The sequence below is a fragment of the Chiroxiphia lanceolata genome, chromosome 7, assembly GCF_009829145.1.
Source record: "Chiroxiphia lanceolata isolate bChiLan1 chromosome 7, bChiLan1.pri, whole genome shotgun sequence".
NCBI lineage: Eukaryota > Metazoa > Chordata > Aves > Passeriformes > Pipridae > Chiroxiphia > Chiroxiphia lanceolata.
The window spans coordinates 3,951,142-3,974,654 of NC_045643.1; the positions used below are offsets into that span (position 1 = coordinate 3,951,142).

The window sequence follows — 23,513 nt, forward strand, 5'->3', positions numbered from 1 at the left end:
CAATACTTACAGGTCCCTTCTAACACAAGATCTTCTGTGATTCTGTAATTATTTCACCATAACCTCATTATACATTGTGAGAAGTCATGCAGTTCTGTTCCTTGAAAACAAATTTGTTCTCAGAATTTTCCAAGAGTGATGCTGTATTTTATCTGCCTCTCTGGCCACGTCTTAAAAATATCTGAGGGGGCTTGGCTTTCTTTCATCTGATTTTGAAGTGAGTCCATAGGAACAGCAAGCAGAATAGAGCCCACCCTTCTATGCCTTAGAAAAGTCCTCTCTATTCCATTAAAGATGCAGAACACAAAGCAAGGGGGCTGCAATTAATAAAAATCTCTGTTCTTTTCTGAGACATGCCTCAAGTATCTGGGATGATTTTTTTCAGTTTTACTAGAAAGTGGCCAATCCCTGCTCTTCACAGCCAAGAGTCTCTGTAATACACTGAATGTCATATTTTGTCACTCTCAACAAACTAAAGCTTGAGACTGACAGAGGACTACAGCCAAGCAAATGCACTCCTTCAGTCTGATTTCTTCTCATGAGCCATTACCAAGCCCAACTGAAAATGTCCAGTCCCCATGTTTTTGATACCTTGTCCTTTCCTCAAAGGAGTTCTTTTGCAAGGACTTTTCATCCTTTGGTGTGATTGTTTCAGTTGAAACACTGACTTCTTGCTGACTCAAAGGTGCTTAGTTTTACTCTAGTTGGAAGCTTTCATTCTTACACACACATACTCCACAGGGGGCGTTTAAACTTGCTACGTGCACTTTTTGAACAGATTTTACTCTCAAACACTACAAAGTAAGTAAGTAAGTTCTACTCTATAAACTTTTGTTATCATTAATCCCCCCTGCAATTTCAAGAGAAATGTGATTTCCCCAGATGAAACCTTTGTCACGTGAAAAGAGGATCAAAAGCTACAAACACAGTTACACTGCCTTAATCATGACCAAAGTAGATCCCTTACAGTGGGAAAGCACAACTTTTTTGTGGTGCAGTTTTAATTAGGCTTTTTCTTGACTCTCCAGAAATACACAACCTGTAATCTTTTTCCTTGGACCACAGTGACAAACACGCCTAAATTTAGAAATGCTTTCAAATGAAGAGCTACATGACTTGCATCCAGATATAGAACTCTAAGTTCTCACATTTATAGCACTGCAGTCAAAGAATGCCCTAATTAGCTACAAAAATAAATAAGCATAGAAATTAAACATTTTAACTAATTTATAAATATATGGAAAGTGAATTTTTTTTTTTTAAATAGGACCTGCCACTATACACCCACAGGAGAAGTAGTTATTGACACAGTACAGGGGTTCCATCCCCTCAGGGAGCTCAGAGTGTGACACCTGGATCACTGGAAAAGAAACAGCAGCAGTGTTGACACATGGAAAGGCAACTATGGAAAATGATGTGGTGCCAAGTTATTAAGTATTATCAAATAGGTGTCTTCTCATACCAACTATATGAGAGTGTTTTAACCCACAGCCATAAAAATAACCACCACAGCCCACAAAGGTTAACAGTGTTTCCTGCCTTTCCATAGTGGCTACAAAATATTTTGACTGCACTTCTGTCAGGATTTGATGCAACTAAAAAAACACTTGTCAGAACGGAATTTTAGAAATCCGATGTCAGTGTCATACTTAGTATTTCCATTTTCCCAAACTATTCTTATCAACTGGGGCTTTAAAAAAAGGGAAAATAATTACTTAGGGAGAAAAAAAAAAAGTATCTCATCTCATTATGATAATCCATTAACTGCAAAAGTAGGCCATGCCATTAATTCACTTTATTTATGTACATTTCCTTGATTATTTTTGTTCTGGAACACAAGGTGCGTTATTTACCAATGCATAATATTAAACAATAACTTACATTCAACCACATTACTTAGCTTTGAGCCAATTCTAGAGGACACTAAATAGCACAGAAATTGAAGATCTTAAAAAAAGAGAAAACTCCTACGCTTTAATTGAAATGTGTGCTGATTTAGTGCAAGGCACTAAAAGTATACTTCCTTTTTCCCCTTTTTTTTCCTCCCAGTCCTCCATCACAACTCAGTGCTGGCATGTGATGCTGCAAAGCAAGGAACCAGTGAAACAACAAATGTCTCCTCCCAACATGGGACTTTACTCTTTCCCCACTCCAGTTTCATGGCTTGTGCATTTTTTGGCCCCGTGTCCATTTTTTCTCATCTACATAAATTTTGAGTCAAGTCAGCAACACTGGAAACATCCATGGTAGTGCTCTAGTGTGCAAAACGGTCCCACAGGCCTTGGGGAACAGCAGTTAAAGATGCTGTGGAAGGGATGGATGTTGTTTCTCTCACTGATTTGAGGAATACTCAGACATGCATATCCGTTAAGGAATTTTCCAATGATAGAAAGCTTGACTTCTGAGTACATTTTTATCCAGTAAATAAAGTTTGTTGTAATAAAAACTTAATTTTTCAAAACAACTGAAATTCATTTCATACAATTTTCTGCCTCTTCTTTGGAAATACAATTCAACTAGAAGAGAAAGAATTTTTAAAGTGTAAATTATTCCTAAATGTTCCCATAAAAGTTGGGAAAGAAAAGAAGTAATATCTCACTATGCCAACATTCACAATGTCTTGTTTTTCTTTTAAATGATACCCTCAAAAATTCATTCATCAACATAATAAACATTTTTTACTGTTGTCCCATGTATGCATGCATACACAGGTTCATTTATACATGCTTCAGAGTTTGCCCCAGTCTAATAAGAAGTGCCACATTGCAATCAGGGAATTTCTATACTTCCAGGAGATTACATGATCTCAAGAATTTCATATAAATACAGTCCACTTATCTGGATGTTAATCTTATCAGTTGCTTTTCTGTCTGATATAACATATGGGAAAGAACGACACGGTTATCCATGGACAAAATTTGCCTGATTTTATTCATGTTACTGGATCCTAAGCTTTATGACATCCCAATATTTTATTTAAATTATAAAACATTTCTATCAGGAAGAGACAAGCAAGTCTCCTATGGTTACTTTCAGGTAGTATTATTAGTAGTTTTTTTACTACTTTTTTCACAGAATCTATTTTATGGCAACACCTGGAATCCTAGAGAGGACTTACTCAATTCCTGAGGGATCGGCACAAAAAAACTGGTCCTCTCTCAAAAAGTTTACAGTAGTGTCAGTGAAAATACTAACTTACCTACTACAGAATGGGAATTAATACCCTGACACTTGCCTGTTTCATCACCCGTAGTCTTTATCTCTGATGCAAACTTCATAGGGCTCTAAATTCACTTATTTTCATGCATAACATTAAATAATATCTGAAACAGCATCAACTGACCACTCAATACGAGGCCAAAACTGAGCCCAGCTTCTCACCCAGGAGGGAAGAAAAGGTCTCTTTTGTGGTTTCCAATTAGGAAAAAGAACTGTGAGACTCAGTAAAAACATCCCAACAACTGAATGAGGCCCCAATCCAAGCCTTAATTCAGGCTTTTCAGGGGTGTATTGGATGAGGACCCAAAAAGTAGAAAACAACAACTTGTTAAATTTATTTGTTGTTTTTCCAGTTTAAAAGTGTGCGTGTTATGAGATTTCCTCCTATCCCCAGATTACAGCCTGGAGGGAATATTTCCAAATTCTTGGATGTACTTTACATGCAAGGTAAACATTAACGAGGATAATATTTTCATGGCATGGATCCTAACTATGATGAGCATTAGGCATACACACCATAACGAGCAGATCACCCACCATACTAGGAGCCCTCCAGCCATTAATACATTATAATTTTACAGACAATGGGGGAAAAATCTCGAGCCTGTTGCACACCTGGTCTCTGCAGACCTTTGGCTTGAGTAAGTTATTCCACTGAAGTAATGGTAGCACTGTAATTTACACCAGATGAAGATCTGTTCCAAGATCTTCCTCTTCCAAACAGAAATGTCAGGACAGTAAGCCAAATGATCTGACTTGACAGTACATTTTTTTCATGCATTACTTACCCGAGTATGAAATTGCAATCTAAGGAAAAATATACTGCAAAATTATTTGGTGTTGAAAACTAACCCCAGAGAATCCACTGCAGATGTGACCAGTTCCCGTACTGCTCAACTAAGACTTTCAGAAATGTGCTGGGTGGGACTTGGCTTCCAACACAGCACCTTGACAATCAGAAAATGCAGATTGGTGTTGGGTTTTTAGTCTGGGGTTTGGGGTTGGGGTTTTGTGAGGCAATAAGGCCAGGAGACAATTCTCCAGTGGAAGCAGCTTGTTCCAATCTCCCTGACTAATGTGTACTGAGGATCCCATTTGTATATCTCCATCTACCCTAGAATGTCAGTAGCCAACAATTCTTGGGTTAATTTGGTGCCAAGAACAATGTTATTGTATTTTCTCTCGGCAAAGTCAAAAGAATAGTCATCTAGAAAGAACCATGGAGACACAATCAGGACTGAAATTAGATATCACACCATGCTCTCCTCAAAATTAATAATCTATCATTCATGCCAAATACATTATTACTTTACATTACCACAATTCTGGTATGGCCTTTGACAGAAGTTTAATTATTGGAAAATTTCTACCAAGCGACAGTGGCTGAGAATGTAAGTTTTAAACAAACTTTTCTAAAGAAACCAAGATAATTTTAAACTGCCAGTTTGATTCGGATCACAAAAGTTAGGCACAGTCTATCCCCTTGTCTACTGGAGAGATGAATGAAAGCGGACCCCTCCACTAATTGGGTTTTTAATCCTTGCTATGCTGGGATAAGGTTTTGCGCTTGAAGTCTGAGACACAGAGCACACATCGATGACCTTTTGTAACCAACTTCTGGTATAGAAACAGGACTTTTCAAATGTCCCAGCATGTTCAGTTCTGGGGGGTTGGTCCATATCCAAAACTTCGGGCTTGTTTAATAAGGAGATTCCAGGCAGTCCACAGTTGACCCTGGGCAGTCACACTGGAGCTTCAGTTTGCTGACGTGGACGAGCTCTGCACTGGGGACTGAGTAGGTCCAGATGCTTCTTCTCTCTTCAGAAAGGAAATTACAGTCTATAGAAGAGGAGCTTGGCACAGCCAGATTTCTAAGCTAGGAAATTTCATGATCTGTTGGAACATATTAACGTACATTTTTAACTCCAACAGAGACATAGCTTGTCTCTGGAACAAATGTTTGATAGGGGCTGAGTTGCAGGGCCCAAGGGAACACAAGAGGCTGAATGATTTCATTTCCCCTAAGTCAAGGCAGTTGGCAGACGTGGGTATGGTTTACTGCTTTTTCACTTTTATTGTTATGAATTGTGTGGATAATGGATGGCAGGTTGCCTAGAGCCTGGGACAGGCCTTTTTCATGAAGGCTGAAGTAAATAAATGGTGGCTTGACTTTATTTCACTGGTTCTGTGTCGATGTCAGAAATCACAAAGATGGCAGTCTGGATGCCACCCTTGGATCAGTGTCTGCTCCCGGCTCTCAGCACCAAAGCCAGGCACAACCTCTGCAGGTGAAAGGGTGAAATTTCCAAGCAATTTTCCTAAGACCATTCATTCCCAAGCTCTGAATTTACATACTGCAGACCAGAGGAAAAAACAAAATACGTGAGGCTCCTGAGAGCTGTATTTAAAAAAAAAAAAAAGTTTCGGTCCCCATTTTCTCAGCCAAAATTTTCCTTGTGCAATAAACCTGCTAATATTACATTCAAAGAAAGTGTTTATCATCTCAGTTATACACAAATCTGCACAGGTGGCTCTTCCACAAGCTATTTCAATGCCTACTTCTAGAAAAGTATTTCCACTACATGTAAAATATCTAAGGTTGGTAGTTCGGTGCCAAACATACCAGAATGAAATTTCCACTTCACAATCAGCTTAGTTGTGAGAATAAAATTTCAATTAATCACTTTTCTTACTCTCCTGCTGACCTACCAAGGAAAACAATAAAAATGGACATGTTTGTTTAGCTTTTCCAACCTAGAAATCAACTCAGAATCACAGTTAGGACTATCAATCAGTCATTGGTTTTCTAATTGTTTCATAAGTGGGAATCGATATATATTAAGCAAACCGGCTCTTCATTTTTACCCTCAAAGCAATTTACCTACAATAAAAACAAATTTGGAGTGAAGGAGAAATTAAGAATTTGGGAATGCCCACTTTGAACCAGTGCTGGAAGGAGACCACCAGAGACAAAGCTGAGGTCGGGCGGGGTGTGAGGAAGGAGTAGGAACACAATGGTCGCTGTTCATCTTGCTCAGAGCAAGAAAAATTGGCACATGAAATGAAGAAATTCCATTTCTTAGCCAAATAAAAGTGATTTCCCTGCCCAAAATATGTTTCTCACCCTAAGAAGGGGACAGCTTGGCAGCAGGGCAATACAGCCAAATGCAATTCCAAATTCTGCTCCACTGCCCTAAGTAAATGTCACATTGTCAGAGTGAAGTTCCCTCCATCGTCCTACTCAGGTTTTGCAGAGAAACTGTACCTTCCAAAGTCTCCTAATTCCTTGCTCTTAACTGAGCTCTGAGTTGCAGGGTCACGGTCCTGTCTGGAGCAGGCGGGGGATGCTCACAAATGAATTTTTTGATTGACTGAACTAAAAATAGAAGAAATACATTTTGTGCTAAAATTTCTAAAATTGGAAAGTAAACATTATTGTAAAGGTATTAAAGAGAGACAGAAAGCCATTCCTACTGTTCAATAATACCTTTTCTAGCCAAAACATGGAAATAATGAACCTCACAGCAGTGCTGATACAGGAAATGTGTTTCTCTCATGGCACAGAACTGAGGGAAAGCACAACATGGAGCACAACCAACCATACATTTCCCATAACTAGCTATGTCATTTCAACTGCACTGTGAGCTCTACAAATCCATCCATGAGGTACATTTTCTATGCACACCTCATTATTACGTCTGGCCAGATTTACGTAATTACGCACAATTTGAGGTCAACATGAAAAACAGGCGAGCTCTCTGTGAAAAGAATATGCTCTGAGTAGCCCAGTGATACAGGCAGAGAGGCAGAAGAGCCAACTGGTAAGGTACAAAGCCCGTGACTGCTTGATTCAGAACAAAATTACTCCTCAGAGTACCTCAAGGGCAATAATTTCAATCCCAGATGCACATCTGGTGGAAAACAATGAAAGTACAGGAGAGTGTCCATGTTAATCATCCCTCTGGCAACAGAAGCATTTTCTTTCAAACAGGAGAGCATACAAAAATGTGTAACAGCCTTTTGCAAGACATCGTCCTGCAACTGAGCTATGCAATTAAACATTCCTGATGTAACACAGGTGCCTAGAGCTCACTGTGAAACACCCCGATCCAGCAAGAGGTCACTGCATGAATAAATCTGTAGGGAGAACATTCCTTACTGAGTGTTCCCTATCAGTATCCAAAAGGAATACTCAGAATCAGCAGGCAGATGGAAACAGATGTCTCCTCACTCTGTGCTTCCATTCCCCTGCCTATGAGCAGTGCAACGTCCTTCAGGCATGAAAAATTTCAGGCATAACTCATTAGCCTGTGGGCTGGTTTGGAAGGGGGGTGCCATTTTGCTATGATGGAGCAATATACTTCCAAAATAACCCAAAAATGAAACCCGTTTTAAAGTCCAGCTTATATAGGAATATTAAAATGTTATTAAAGAGGCCAGTGTGCTTGAAGAACAAAAACCTTATTTCTTCCTTGGCAGTTTAGCATCAAGCTGAAGAGCCCAGAATGGCCTATACTACTGCCTCAGAGGTGCATTGCACAGGAGCTAGGCTGTGCTTCACGTAGGCTCCAAAACTAGCTTTACAAACTTACTCCCTTTGAATCAGGCCTCAAGCATCTGATGTCCTAGTACCATCTTCTTTAATATTAATTTGTTATTAACATAGGTAGCACTTTAAACTGAGTAAGAAACTTTCCTACATGACAGATGATTAATTTCAGGTAATTCCTGAACTATTCATATGCTATAAAAACCAATAACTCAAATATTGGATGACTCAGAGAGAATACTCCTTAATCAAAAATGCAAAGTCATTTTGGACTAAAAATACTTGTAATATATTTAAGGTTTTTCGATTCTCTGTTCTGTTCTTCTTAATATTCTTATGCAGCCAGAGTAACATATATACCAGCCTGTTCAAGGAATCAGGAAATTTTTCCTTTTTATTAGATAGGGAATATTCATGCCCAGATCAAACACCACAATTAGGGTACATACTGGTCCTAGTTCTTCCTGCAGAAAGTTTCTCTGAATAAGCACCGTCTAAAGCACTGGTGCAACACACACCATAAGCTTTAATCATATATGACATAACAGAAATTCCACAGGCTATGAAAACGTGAATTTCTGCAAGCATGTCAGACTGCTCACCATAAAGCAGTGAGTGTATGTAACACAGGTGCTGGAAAACTCATTATGCATTTATTTGGACTGAAAGGAAAACATTGCCCTTCAGGCACTTTGTGTGAAGAGAATTTCATTTCTAAACCCGGAGCTATCTGGTTGCAGGTTCCTACATGTTTCCCACAGGATGGGAACTCAAAGAAAGAAAAGGAAAATCAAAAACAAACCCACAGCAAGAAAAGTAGCATAAGCTAGAACATGGGGAGAAAAAAGGCATTTTGAGGAAACACTTTGTGTTCTTTAGTAGTACATCTATCATTAGGGATAGTAGATAGATCTGCAATTTCTCCCAGCCTCAAATCTGCTACTGGGCTACAAAAACACACAGCAGAGCAACACGTGAAGTATGGCACATACCTGCATCACCCTCAGGAACAAGGGCTGTGTTTAGTTCATTAAGACTTGCAAGAAACATTTTAGATGCCTGAAGATATTGTACTGCAATATAATTGCTAAAATTGCATAGCATCTGTAATAACCTACAAATTACACAGCAGATGTTTCTTCTTTTTCATATCTGTATTCCTGAAACATTGTCATTCTATTTCTAATCAAACTGAAGGTATTAGCTAAGTTTTTCAGCGGGACAGAGACTAATGTCAGCCAGAAGCATACATAATTTCTTTTATTAAACTTGCCTTAATCACAGTTGTCTGACACCATTTCTGTTGTTGTCTTCTCAGAGCAAGGCTAGCAGTCCCAGGAGCACTGCTTTAACAGGACACACAAAGAGATAAGAGAAGCTTCCTCTGCACTAGCTCTGAAATCATTTGTCGAATCCTCATCTTCCTTATGCTAAATTATTCCAGGGGGAAGAAAAAGAGAAAAAACAATGCCCAACTCTCTCTAAAATCTAAGAAAACCTACACCACTCCACCCCTGGAAAAAAGCCTTGCCTTCTACCTACTGAGACTAGTACTGAAAGAACCAGGCCTAAGCAAAACCTAGCCTCAAACTTCACAGTTTGTTAGATATCAAAAGGGCTCATAATAATTAGCTATTTGTCTTGCCTGACTGACAAAATGTCCTGAAGCTTGCTCTGCCATTTTAATAAACAGTTTTATGTCATTACAAAAGCAAAAGCAGGAGGATCAAAGTGCTGGTATTTACATTTCGTTGTGAACTGCATTCCATCATATAAACAAATGACTTAGAATTCCCTAAGTCTCACAAACTTCAAGGAGGAATTTCAGTCTTTCAGCCTCCAAAAAGGAGGAGATTTAAGAAAAAAAAGAAAAGAGTACGTGCACACGCACACAAGAATAAGATGAAGAGTTATTTAGCCATCTTATAAAGAAATAAAATCCACTTTGGGGTAAAAGAATAATTCTGATTTCTCTGGTTTGGGGTTGCTTTGGGTTTTTTTGGTGACCAAAAGTATAAGGTGATAGTTCTGACGTAATGGAAACTAATTTTAGTAGAAGTGTATCCTTTTGCTAAGACAGCTCCAAATCTATGCTTTCAAAGTAAACAACTGAAAGTCAGAAGATGAACCACTCCACTAATCCTAACCAGATTCAGTTTCATATGATTATACTGGGAGATAACAGGGATCCATTAAAACCACACCTTTTTTCTTGTGTGAAGGTGTAAACAGAAAGACAAACTGGAGAACAGTCTTTAAGCACGGCCTCAGGACATCCTATACCTCCACTGCAATTCATTACAGGAACTGCTGCCCAGGGTCTCCCAGCTGCCTCCAAGAGCAAAGCCCTTTGGTAATTATTTGATGAAGCTACAGACTTCCAGGAGCTGTCCCAGCTAATTAGAGTATGGGTGTCTACTAAGTCTGGGTAATAATACTATCCAACAGCTCATGTTTCCACTTCAGTGCATCCTTCAGCCCACAGACCAGCTTTATCTCAAAAACAGTGCTGTATTTTAGCTACATTTACAGACCCATTCAGATGTTTAAACACTCAACCGATGGGATAAGTAGACTTAAAAAAAAAACCAAAAAACCAGCACAAGTAAAATGCGTTACTCCTTTTCTCAAGAGAACTCTGCTTGGCAGGTGGTACCAGTGATGTAACTTGGGCTTTGAAAGCAGGGACACTGGATGCAGACATGGAGAGCAGCAGCAGGAGCTCACTGTCTTCCATGGCATTTTGAAATTGTGTGCGTGTCAGGAATTGCTCAGTTGTGACTCCAGCCCCAGTAAGAGAAAGGCAGGGAACTGTTATATCAGAATGTTTCTTCTCACGGCACTGAGTTAACACTCACTGACATTTATAGGACTTAGACTAAGCCACAGCTGAATCCTGTTAGAAAACAGGACCACAGGAGCACCTCCTTTCCAGGCAGAGTCACATTCCCTCCTGGTACCATCACTCCAGCCAAGGGGTCCCAAAGCATTCTTCCAGGCAGAGCTACAGATCAGGACGTTACACACCCCAAATGCCACTATCTAGATTAGGCTTGCTTAATTCTGCCTCAAACTTAAGCCTCTACTGAATATTTTGTAGCTTCATGGAAAATTTACCAGGAGTTCACCTACCATATTAAGCACAGGGATCATCTTTAGAATCCCAAAAGCCTTAACTTCCATGTTCTTATGTACAGAGATGATATAAGGACCTTTTTTGTGTCAGATTTGAGCACAAAGCAAACTCAAACTAAAGCCACTGAGATTCCCCTGATTTCCCATGAAACCAGAAACTGGGCTTTGTTTGTGTGCTAATGTTTACTCATGACGGGAAGAAACCTTCAGTCAAAATCCCATGAATTTGTGCAAAAATGTCAGTATAAATGTTATAAGATTTTTAAGATAACTACTCTTATTACAAATAACTTACTGCTGCATCATTTCTCCTAATTAAATCTTACTTCAGGCAAATAAATCCTGAAGTTTGTTGCCCTCTTTTAAACAAAAAACTGAAATAATTACAGTTCTCATTCACTAAGGGGCAAACAGACTAGTCACCTCATTACAAGAAATAAGACCATTCACGTGCCTCAAGTTAGGTACTCTCCTGAATGGGAGATTTACATAACTAAATATTTACTCTCTGTATTCATTACATCCAAACATAAACAAAATAAACTGCCTATCTTGCACTGTGCCTGTAAAATAGACAAATTCCTTACTGCAGCAGTTTCCTAGGAAACCAGGAAAGGCTCAAAGAAACAGAGAACAGCTGGAAAAAGAAAAATAAAAAAAAAAAAGCCAGCCTCAAGAACTAAGTACTCCATACCCTCAATTTTAAAACCATCAAAATGATCTCACTAATAGAAATTAGAGCAGTGCCACACACATTGATTGGCCCTGGCACTCGTCATAAGGGTAGACATGCACAGCCTGAAGAAATCAAGATTTAGCTTTTCTCTCCCCATCATACCAAAAAACCAAAAGAAAAAAATTATAACAAGTTTAAAAAAAAAAATGCACAAGAATAGTGAGCAGTTTGCTGTAATGTGGTAAAGCTTCAGAGTTTTGATGTGTACACTACAAAGACAGCCAGCCCCACAGAGAGGTGCCTACTGAAACCTTACAGGTGATTCACTACCAGAGATTTCTTTGCTGAGGAGCCAGATTGCACTTCTGAAACCAGTCAGCCCTTCCACATGAAAATCCACGCAATTGCAGAAATGTATTATTAGCACAATGACTCAGTATGTGTATTACAGCAGTGCCCTAAGGCTTCGTTTGAGGTCAAGGGTGCTTTGTGCTCAGCACCACACAAATTCATAGGAAGGCCCTCCACTTCACAGTAATAACGTAAAATCAAAGTATGCCCAAGTTACTCAAGCTCAGCATCCAGGTCTAGATAAAATTTTCAATCGTTACAGCAAACATATCCTCCAGAGGAAAGAAAAAAAACAAAATAAAAAGCGAGTAAAGGGCAATTTGTCTGACATCAGCCCCAATTTTTGAAGTAGGCTTCCAGCACAACGCCAGTCATTGGGTTAATTCCAGGATTCGGTGTTGTCATAGCAGCCATAGTGTCATTTTGGCTCTTCCTTCCCCACATGGCTCCATTTTCCATGTTCTGCTTCACTTTTCACCAGGCTCAGTGCCTCTTACATCAGGTTCTTCCCTTCCTTTTGTTGCCACCAATGCATGTTCCAGGACTTTCTGACTCTTGCCAAAGCAAGCACTTAAACATCTGGAAATCATCCTCCATTACTTTCACCACTGAGATGCATTTGCTTTGCAATGTAGTTCCCATACACTGGGAAGGCATCACACTTACATATATGTAGTGCATTTTATAGGTAAGATAATATATACATATATATATATAAAATAAAACACTCTATATTACCCTACTTTAAAATTTAACACGCAATAACATACATGATTTTCTTTTAAAAATTTACTGATAGCTCTACAGACACAAACACTTCAGATATGAGAGAGTTCCAAATAACAGATATCTACATTTAGAGTTCTTTTTCTAGTGCATGAAATTTGAAGTGGTTTTTTTTTTCTAAGATTAAAAAAAAAAAAAACACCACACCAAAAAAAGCCAAAACAAAACAAACAAAAACACAAACAAAAAAAAGGCCCAACAAACTGGAGTCTTTTGTGCTATGATTCTAATGCATAGACCATGAGTCTTAACCGTGCCTTCAGAAGTTATTGTCACCTGCATTCCACCTCACTCCTCAGACAATTCAAGATTCAGTTCACTCCTTTGGTGGAAAATTAATACAGAGAAAAGGTAGGATACTACTTTTTGTCTATGCCTCTGAAGGAGTGGAAGATGCAGACTATTTCCACTCCTTTTCCACAGCCCAAAGTCACCACAGGGTAATAACTCCTCTGTTACATGGACCCAAGGACTCCTCAAGAGTTATGAGCCCCACCATGCACCTGACACATCTCTGGAAGTTCCTGACTATTGCTTCCCTTTGTCTTCTATTCTCTGAGCTTTGGACACACTGAGGATTATTCAGAGGAATTGCAGGAAACCTCCAGGAGCCTTGGAGGAGTGAGATGACCCAAGATACCCAATGGTTTCTTTTCTTCTAAGAGGCTCATCACTGATGTGAGAAGCCCAAAAATAGACCATACTTGATCACAAATAATAAAAATAATACATGTTTATTGATTATATTACTTGTCACCTATAATTATAGTCCATAATTCAAGTCTAACTGGATGCTCATAATTCAGGGCAACTGGATTTTTCTGAATAGCATGGATGGCTTGAAGATGGCTAGATAATCCTGGCACCTCATAAACCTAATGCTATATCCTGGCCTAACAGAAGTTCTTCTTATTTCAATTATTTATCTCAACAATGTGCCATAGGATGCTGTTATCCAACCACTAAACATGTGAGGACCAGTATTTGGAAAACCTGAGGCACTGAAGTTGTGGGGAAAAAAACCCAAACACTTTATGGTAGACAGAAAATAAGACATAAATAATTATCATAGGATAGCAATTACTATTGCAATACATCACATTTTTACTAGATCAAAAGATTTTATAGAACCCAATAAAGAAAATATTTGGGGAAAACTGAGCGTAAAACAGGCAATCAAGGAAGGCCAGCTTGTGTTCACTGCTTCTGCTTTGATTTTTTTCCTTATATACTTTTTCTTGACCTACTGGGATATTTAACCTGTCAGAAGGTATGAGACTTCAGGCTAAAAAGTGATTTAATACCAATCAAGGTTGTCTATGGTTTCCTAGAAGAGAGAGAACTGCTTTTAACAGGGTGCCCAGCGTAACTTCTTAGGTTACCTGTAGTAATACAGCTGGCTGGGGACAGTTCTCGAACAAGGAACAGGTTTAGTTATATGGTAGAAATTCTCTCCTGTGAGGAGGAGAGGCAACTGGCACAAAATCCCAGAGATTTTGTGCATGACCCATCTCTGGAAGTGTCCAAGGCCAGGTTGGACAGGGGTCTGAGCAACCCAGTCTAGTGGAAGGTGTCCCTGCCTATGGCAGGGAGGTTGGAACAAGATGATCTTTAATGTCACTTCCTAAATAACCTAAATAATTCTGTGATTCTCTGATGATTCCTTTTATCTCCCTTAATCTCTTCCTGCTCTACACTGTCATTATGCCTGTAATCCTTCATTTCAGCTTGCTGAAGATGTTGGCAAGCATTTAATGACCAAAGATTGTTTGGAGAAGATATTGTATGGACCTTCTCTGCCAGACATCTATCGCACAGCAGGGAGCAGGCCTCAGGGAGACGGTTTATTCTTGTGTTCTTATTCTAAACGAGTTCATGTCCAAAATTCTGAATTCCTGCCAGCAGTATCAGAGTCGCTGTTTGTACTTCTATTCAGCCACATTATCCAAAGAACAGGGGCACGAAGATTCAAATTAATTCTTCAGACCTCCCATGCCACCACTACATAGACCAAAGGTTATAAATGAAAACTAGTAAAGACACAAAACACCATGGAAGTTTTTCAGTATAGAAACAACTTCATCATATTGTCCTCCCAGCCATACCACTCACACAAAGCTGCAGAAAAACGCAAATTCCCCAGTCAAGTTTCAGCTGGCAGCAGCATGGCCAAGGAACAACCTTGGAACAGTTCTCCAAAGACAAGACCTATCTTCAGTAGCTAATGCAAACAGGATCCCAAGGGTCTGCATGAATAGAAGTTCCCTGCACAGAGAGCATCCCGCCACTGGCCCTCTGACAATCCTTCTTAGTCTCCCTGCTTATATAACACATGACCTTTCCTCAGCAAATGCGGGTGGGATAGTGGAATAATGGAATTGTTTCTCACTGCAAGAATAAAAGACAGCACAGCAGGCTATGAAAAATGTATGTTGCTTACCAAGAAGAGATAATTGTAAGCAACGGTTTGGATATTTTAATTACCACAGCGTGGAGGGCTTATCAGCATCCAAAGCTTCCTGCCTGTTACTGTTTTCATAATTATAAAGCAAATTATAAAGTAAGAATTTTCTGAAAAAAATTGTGTCGCTTTCTATAGACAGTATTACTGCTTTATCCCTCCTGGTAGTTCAGCAACAGCGTTAACATTTCAAATTTCTCTGAATTTAAGTTAGGAAAAGTGTAGAATCACCAAAAAAAATGTAGAGAAAAGGTATTTTTTGTACACACATTATTTGACACTGACTACATAAAAGATATAAACAGTACACAATGCCATCCTCTGGGGTACCTCTATTCCTCAAAATGTTACTTGACTTATAAGCCATTTTTCTCCAGCTTGAAAGTGCCTGGTTTCTTATTTTATACTATTTGAAGAAACACATTTTCCTCATTAAGCTTGGAATTAATGCGTGGGACATTCCAGTTCAAATTATATCTGACCCTCTGCATGTGACAGTCTCACCAGGGCATTCAAAGGATGGTTGAACAAGGTGGGTCTGTTGCTGCTTGAGATTTCAGGCAGTGCAACAATCCTTCCTCATGCTCTGAAAGTTCAAACTGCAAGAAGCCTTTGTAAAATACTGAAATTCCAAGTTAATCTGATTAATTTATTCATTTTACACTAGGGGATACTTGGTTTTGCCCTGGGCATTAGATTAAGAATAGGGGGGGTTGTGTGTAAAATAAGTCGAAGTGCAAACCCCGTCTCTCTTCCTTGACCCAACTGAGAATCCAGTGGATTAGCACTTTGATTTATTCTTTCTAAGAAGAATTTTTGAGAAAGTTGTATCATCAGGACTTTACACACAAAAATGTGCAGGGTCACAATGACAAACATTAGAGAAACAATCAGTATACATATAAGGATAGATCACATGCCTCCAGTTGGAATTTCGGCTATTTTTTATTATTACTTTGTTATTTTTTGGCACAGAGTTTGTTGCCTTTCCCTGTATATGGAAAAATAGTTGTACACAGGCCATGAACATCTGCTCATTTTTTTAAAGGTTCATAGTATTGCATGACGATCTACCTTCAGAGTTTCTGCTTTCCTGCTCATACCACAAAAATCCCTGTACTTCTTTTCTCACAGAACACCAAAAACCAGTTTATATGGCAAGTTCATTAGTTCTAATTCCAACCACAGAAAAATCACAGTTTACTTTTCCCATACAGTAAATACAACTTCAATACCAGGAGTTGTTCCTAAGCAGGGTTTCCTAGGTACATTTATAATCAGTCAAGGAGATTGGTGGACATTTATTTTTTTCTGAAAACTTCGAAAGAGTTAGCAAGTTAAAAAATACTTATTTTTAACTAACTTATGTTGAACTATTTTTAAACCCATCCTACATGTTTTACATGAACAAATCAAGCTGATGGAACATTATCATATTGAAACAAATTGGGAGGATGGAAGGACTTCACCAAGAAATGAAGACTGAGCGGGTCAAAATGTGAATAAGAGCATGAAATGACCATTTGGTTTCTAGGGCAACAATCTATATTTGTAAACATTATAGGAAAAAAATGCCTGCACTGACAAACACAGCATGTAATTATTCTTCAGTCAAAAAGTATTTTCCAAAAAAACTGCAAGTTAATGTGGATAGCTTAACATGACCCTCAATTTTATGTATTCTAGAGTTTTGATGAAAGGCTTGCTCAGTCTGAGCAGAAAGAATCCTCCTGAGAACTCTTCTTGTGGAAATTTTTGTGTAGAGTCTCCTTCCCACACTTTTACAGTCAGGAAAGCCAAATATTCAAAAGTCAAAGAGTTAGTCCCCAAAGGACTAGGACTTTTTTTTAATAGATATTGAATTCCCATTTTCTGCTTGTTTAGAGCTGTAATAATTTCTGGGTTTGAGTTATTTGCTGTGATTAGGCCCTGAAACACAGATACCTACATGCATGCACACACACATGCACCCTTTCTCACCAAGAAAGCAGAATACAGATATAAGAAAGTGATCTGGGGATCTGGAAATGTGGGGGGAGAAAAAAAAAGAATCAAGTACGGAAGAACCAGGGGATCAGGCCCAGCCAGCATGGGTTTATGAAAAGCAGGTCGTGCTTGACCAATATGATCTCCTTTTATGACAAGATGACCCACTTAGTGAATGAGGGAAAGGCTGGGGATGTTGTCTGCCTGGAACTTAGTAAATCCTTGGATGCTGTTCCCCACAGCATCCTCCTGGAGAAACTGGCTGCTCGTGGCTCGGATGGGTGCACTGCCCACTGGGTAAAAAACCCTCTGGATGGCCAGGCCAGAAAGTGGTAGGGAAAGGGGTTACATCTAGTTGGCAGACGGTCACTAGCAGTGTTCCCAAAGGCTCAGTGTTGGGCCCAGTCCTGTTTAACATCTTTATCAACGATCTGGACAAGGGGATTGCAGCGAGTTCACAGACAAGAGCAGGATCTAAACTATTCCGTAATTCTAAGTATCATCAGAGCCTCGCTAAGACTATGAGAAGTGGCAAAACAGGGGGTTTTTTCCCCATTCATACAGAATGATAGGATACCATTCATACAGAATACCTTTCATACATACCATTCTCCTTAGGAGCTGTGAGGACTCTTCACAAAGATGAAAGATCCATAAAAACCTAAAGCAGCATCTGGCATGAATGCTCAGTCATTCTCTTACTTTCTCATAGCTACAGAGGACTTTCACCTGTCATAGTATTCCGAATACTTGCCCCACTATGGAAACTGTGCAATGTAGTAACATCTTTTCTCCGTGAAGATAATGTCTCCAATGTCAAGAGGGGATAATGGACACATTTAATAGCCCCCATTAAACCAGCTGAGCTGTTTCTGTCTCCATTAAAGCCAGTCCATTCTCCTCTCTCCTTTGCATGGTTTCCAGACAAAATGAAAGACCTTGAGAATTCAAAGGCAGCAATGAGGATCATTAATTCAAACGAAACAGCGGCCATTCTTTGTTTTTGTTTGTTCATGCTGTCAAACAAGGCAAATTAGACAATTTTAAATCAATACCAGGGCTCGCACTGATCTCAGCTGAAGTACGGTTGACACCACAAGAGGGGGAAAGGGAAAGATAATTCACCACAAAATTCAGACAAGGTTTTGTTGCAGAAACTGATGAGAACCTAAGAGCAAGTACAGGATTGCAGTAAGAAGAATGGGAGATGGAGGCAATAAACCATCACTGCCCATGCTCATGTGGAATTTGCAGACAATGCTTCTTGAACAAGGTGATTTCCACAATTTTGGATCTGATTCAAGTTTACCGATTTTCCACCAAAGGTGTGTTTATAATTTTTTTAAAAAACTCTTTTGAAAAATAGCCATCACATTTACGTTCCCAAGTGGTTGGGAAAGGATCCTAGAAGCATACATTGCTTCTGCTAGTAGTTTTCTCTATCCTGAGCCCTAAGGAAAAAGAAAGGATTGGACAGTGTGTGGAAAACCCAACACCCAAGATTCAGGGCTTCCAAGTATTCAGTGCTTAAATGACGCATAATTTTCAGCCATCTCCTGGGCAATTTTTGACCCTACTCCATTTCTGAACTAAACTAGGTCTCTAGACAGAATTTAAAACCAGGATCTTTCAGTCCTTCTGGGATTTCACGGTGCTGACCTTATTTATAAATAACTTTTAAATAGGCACATTTAAACAGTCAGTCTCAAAATGTCCAATTTTGCTATACTAGGCTTGAAAGTGCCTGTTTTTCTTAAGTGCATGCATCATGTAGCACTGCCAGCCAAGAGTTCTTGAGCAAAACAGATATCCGCAATGGTTCCAAGAGAAAATAAATTAATATTAAAACTAGTATTACTTAAAAGCATAACAATTGTAAGTGCCAAAAAAAAAATATTGTTAAGCAGTATGCTTGGTTTGAAGTACTACAGTTATTTCATTAATTTTTTAGACCACTTTACCTGTTTTATTATATTCAACTCATCTGTCCATATCACTCCCCCCACATCATGATAAATTCTGTAACATACTTCCACAAAGGCTATTTCTTTCTTCCACCATGGCTGAGGTTGGCAGTCAGCATTTAATCCTTCTCATTTTTTCTAGGACTCTCATGAAAAATGATTGGTAAAACATGGTTTACGTATTTTCTGAAAGTCTGATTTTTTTTTCTGATCTAAGTTTCCTGAAGTGCCTTTCTTGCTTCCCCAGGCACCTCTAGTATTTGTTTTCCTGTTTTACCTGTATTCAAGTCACACATTTGACTAGATGAATGGGGAGAAATGAATCAACTGTATGGACAAAATCACCCGCAGTCCAATACAATGTTGACTGATGTTAGATCTCTGCACAAGCACTAAGCCAAAGACAAATTAAGGGTAAAAACCTGCCCACTTTGCAGCATTTGTAGGCTTCAATCAGAAACTAAATAAAAGCTGAAATCCCTTGCTTATGCAATTAAACCAGACCAATGTGTAGGATGTGCCCCACTTCTACCTTCATTGCACTATCCCTCACATCACACTCAAATAGCTTTGGGTTTGTTTTCTTTTAATATAATGAATATTAGAGAAGGTGTTTCCTCAGATGTATGGTAGACAAAAGCTATTACATTCTCAAACAGGAAGATGAATAAGTGAAGTAAGTGAAAACAGATGTCACTAATTCATTACAACATATTTTGTTCTTTGACTTTACCACACACCTCTCCATTTCCTCAGCCTTCAGCGTATGGGAAGTACATCCCAAAAGGTTTTCCTACATTATTGGCTCATCCCATAATTTCCATAATAGCAACAAAGAAGTAAATGACATGTAATAAGCCCACGCAACGCTCACATAAATTTTGCCTTTTTTTTTAAAACTGGCAGAAAAGCTATCATTTTTACTAAATAGATACCAAAAGGGGAGTCAATATTTTCATAAGTGTTTTCTTTGGTATGACACATAACTGAAAAACGCATAATGTATGCCTCCCTTTATGGCAAGTTTATACAAAGTACCCCCTCTATGGGACTTCTCATGCAGCTGTGCATGGGCAGGACAAGCTCATTTTGCTTTGTAGAACGAAAGTTTCGAAATTATTGCACTAGTTTATTCATCAGGCTTTGACTCCTCCTCGCTTATGCAATCCAGCGCATTACCAGACAAGCTCAGTTACAAGAAAAATTACTCTTGAAAATACACGATACAGTAACTGCAAGCTGTATTGTCGGGTACATCCCACAGTGCGTTCGAATGCCCTACAAAGTCCCTTTGTTGGGCATAATTTTGAAAAGAGGACTGTTACACGAGAAGCCTCGGAAGTACGTTCATACAATAGCTCCAGACTGTCCCAAAGCCAGTCTGCTCACATTTCAGGAAATCAACACACAGGACGACATCCATCCCGAGCGATGAAAGAGGACAGTCACTGCGCGTCCTTCTGACCATCAGTCTCTCTCTCGCAGGCATTGAAATGACATTAAATAAAGACGGATATAAAGCAGCCTGAGACAGTTCGGGTTGCACGGGTCAGGTTCGCCCCTTGCCAGCCCCGCTGCCCCCGCAGAGCTCGGCACAGACCGCGACGCGAGCCCCGGGCGGAGGGGAGGCTGTGCCATCCCGGGGGGATCGGACAGCCCTTCCAGCGACAATCCGGGGGAAACGAGTCGGAGAAGGAAAGAAAGGAGGAGGGAAAGAAAACGTGGGGCCGGAGGGGGCGAAGGGAGCGTGTGCGAGAAGAAAGGGGAATCCACGTTTCTGCGTTCCTCTAAAACAAAGAATGTGAGAAAGCAGATGTAGTTCAGCGCAAAAGACTCCGCCCTGCGAGTGTTTACTCTCCCGGCTCGCTTGCCCAGCTGCTCTCCAGCCCCGTCCCAAGCCCTTCTTTTTGTTGGGAACTTCCCAGCGGCCGCAGCCCCGCCAGGATGCGGGGGCTCAGCCCCACGGCAGCACGGCCTTTGATCGCCCCTCCCGCTCTGCGCCCGCAGCGAGCGCCGCAAAACCCGGCTTTAAAAGCCTCCCTCGGTCTTCTGGTGAGAAGCCCAAAGCTCTGCCTCCTTCTCAGTATGTAAAAGTCTTGTTCCTCTTGCGCTCCGGAGGTTTTCAATTCCGCTTACTAGCCAAATCACACAACGAGCACACTGCATGCAAAGAGGGGGGATTTATGATAACTTTCTTAGAGGGAGGGAGATAAACTCACCGCCGTCATACTCGTCCTCTTCTTGTGCTTTTGTGGTTACAAATCGGCCTAATAAAGCAGCAAGGATGAAAAAAGTTCTCGTTTGTACCCAGATTGCCATCATGCCTAGATATTAGACATATATCCTCCCTGGGCAGCAAAAAAGTGCGGAGTCGTAAGGTTATTTTAGCACCATGAAGCCAGCTGGGCAGTCTTTCTGCCTTTCCGCATCAATTCCAGGACAAAGTCTGCAAGCCCTTTCTTCAGCACCAGCTCCAGCGCAGTCTGCAAACACTCCTTTCAGGGGATGCAGCTTTAAATAGGAAGAATGCTGCCTCCACTTCTCTTCCTGCCCCTTTTCAGCTCGTTCGGGCTCCTAATCATCCACTCCCTGCCAAGCAACAGTCTGATTGATGGTAAATAACCGAATCAGGGCTGGCTTCACTCTTCCTTGAACTTTTCTCTTTACGAGTACACTTGTAGGATATTTTCCCGCTGCTGTGCAGTGCATGTGCTGTGTCAGGACCAGTTATTAAGGGAGCACAGTTCCATAAGACGCTGTCAGGAAGAGAAAGCTCTTCTTTTAACACACCCAGCCCACGCTTCCTGGGAATAGAGGGTAGAGCCCCATTTGGAGACGATTCCCTTATTAGGAACTTGATCCCTGCCAGCTCACCAGAGGAGGATTTCCTCCTCTCCCCTGATAACTGCTCCCCTGCCTTGCTGTAGCTGTGTTATCAAAAGTGACCCCAGTCCCTTGAGAGGGACCACAGAGCTACTGAGGCAGCTTGTTTCAGGAGTTTGTAAGTAACTGCCTTTCCCCCAAAGGGAAATGATCTTTCTCAAATGAATTCTTTTGCTGAATAATCTTCCCTCAAATGCTTAGCATGCTCTACATTTACTGTCCTACCAGCCAGGAAGACTATTGCAAATCTCTCAAAGATACTCTACACTTCTAACACCAGAATGACCATCCAAACTATCCTATTATCTGCTTTTCTCCAAGATTCTCTGCCACTGTTCCCTGATGATTGGAAACCTACCTAAACCCCAGCCTAGTATTTAGCCCTTTAAAATGTGCCTTAATAAGCATTCTATCGGGAGTACTAAGCCAATCTCTTTTGTGGATCATCACAGCTGGGAGTAGGATGCTAATTTTTTTTCTTCCCATAGTGTTTATGATCTGCTGAAAGGAAGCTCAGTCACTAATCCCCTCATTTGGTAAGAGTGGGGTCACCTATACCTGCTGCAGGGAAGTGCAGATTCATCAGCTGGAAGGTTTTCTGTGTTCAGCCATTTCAGCTTGAGAACAATCCTGTTTTAAGTAAACACTTCACCTGGATTCATGCAAAACGGAACCACTCTGTCACAGCATGATTTAGCACTTCTCAGTGATGCAGAATCCTAAGCCCTGCGAAATTTTCTTCTGTCTCTTCAAAGGAGCAACACGACCAGAAGAAGAAAGGTAACCAAAAAATGGTACAGCACCGCAATGTTACATCAAACCTCCTCTAGTAGTAAAACCAGGTATTAGCAAAAAAATATGCTGAAAGAGAACAAAGTCAAAATTCTGTATTCTCTCGCACCAAGCAGTCTTGATACAACAATCTTAAGCCCATACAGGGTGTTACTGCAGGAGTGGAGTATCTCACAGTCCCTGTTGCTCAAGAGTGATAACTATGGAAAAAAAACACAGAAAATATTGAAGCTGTGCAAGCCACTGCAATTTTTATTTTGAAAAGCAATAACAGTCATTGGTAAGTGTCAGTTGAGAAACTCAGAGCTGGAAAAACAAAATATAACACTTGTTATCTTTTATTTGTTATAACACCTGCCCTGTCACAGGTGAAATTTTGTTTTGACAGGTTCATGAGGACTTGCACAGGTTTGCTAGTCCCAAAAATCATATGATTTCAGTGGCATACTTTAGCAGAACCCCAGGAAATCTCCCTTGAAAAGCTGATGTTATGTGATGCTTGCTAGAAACAACAGGTGCTCTAGATAATATATCTAATTTAGAGCCAGATGTTACCTTTGCTGTTTGCTCTGTTCTGTGCACACATGAGCTATGACAGGGCAGCAAACATGGCTAAATCATCCCATGAAATCACACAATGCAAAATTACTATATATATATATATTAGAGAAGGAAAATAACAGATTTTAAAAACCACACTAATCAAGGTTT

At 40.0% G+C, this 23,513-nt stretch overlaps 1 protein-coding gene across 1 annotated transcript in view; it reads right to left on the bottom strand.

The window, feature by feature from the left end:
- The window catches only part of COL5A2 (collagen type V alpha 2 chain), a 102,572-nt gene extending 80,639 nt beyond the window's left edge, over positions 1 to 21,933 (bottom strand). The window contains exon 1 of the mRNA XM_032692783.1: positions 21,347 to 21,933. Within this exon, the coding sequence (XP_032548674.1) occupies positions 21,347 to 21,449 (103 nt within the window). The 5' untranslated portion in view covers positions 21,450 to 21,933. The remainder of the gene's footprint in view (positions 1 to 21,346) is intronic.
- Between the last annotated feature and the right edge of the window lie 1,580 nt (positions 21,934 to 23,513).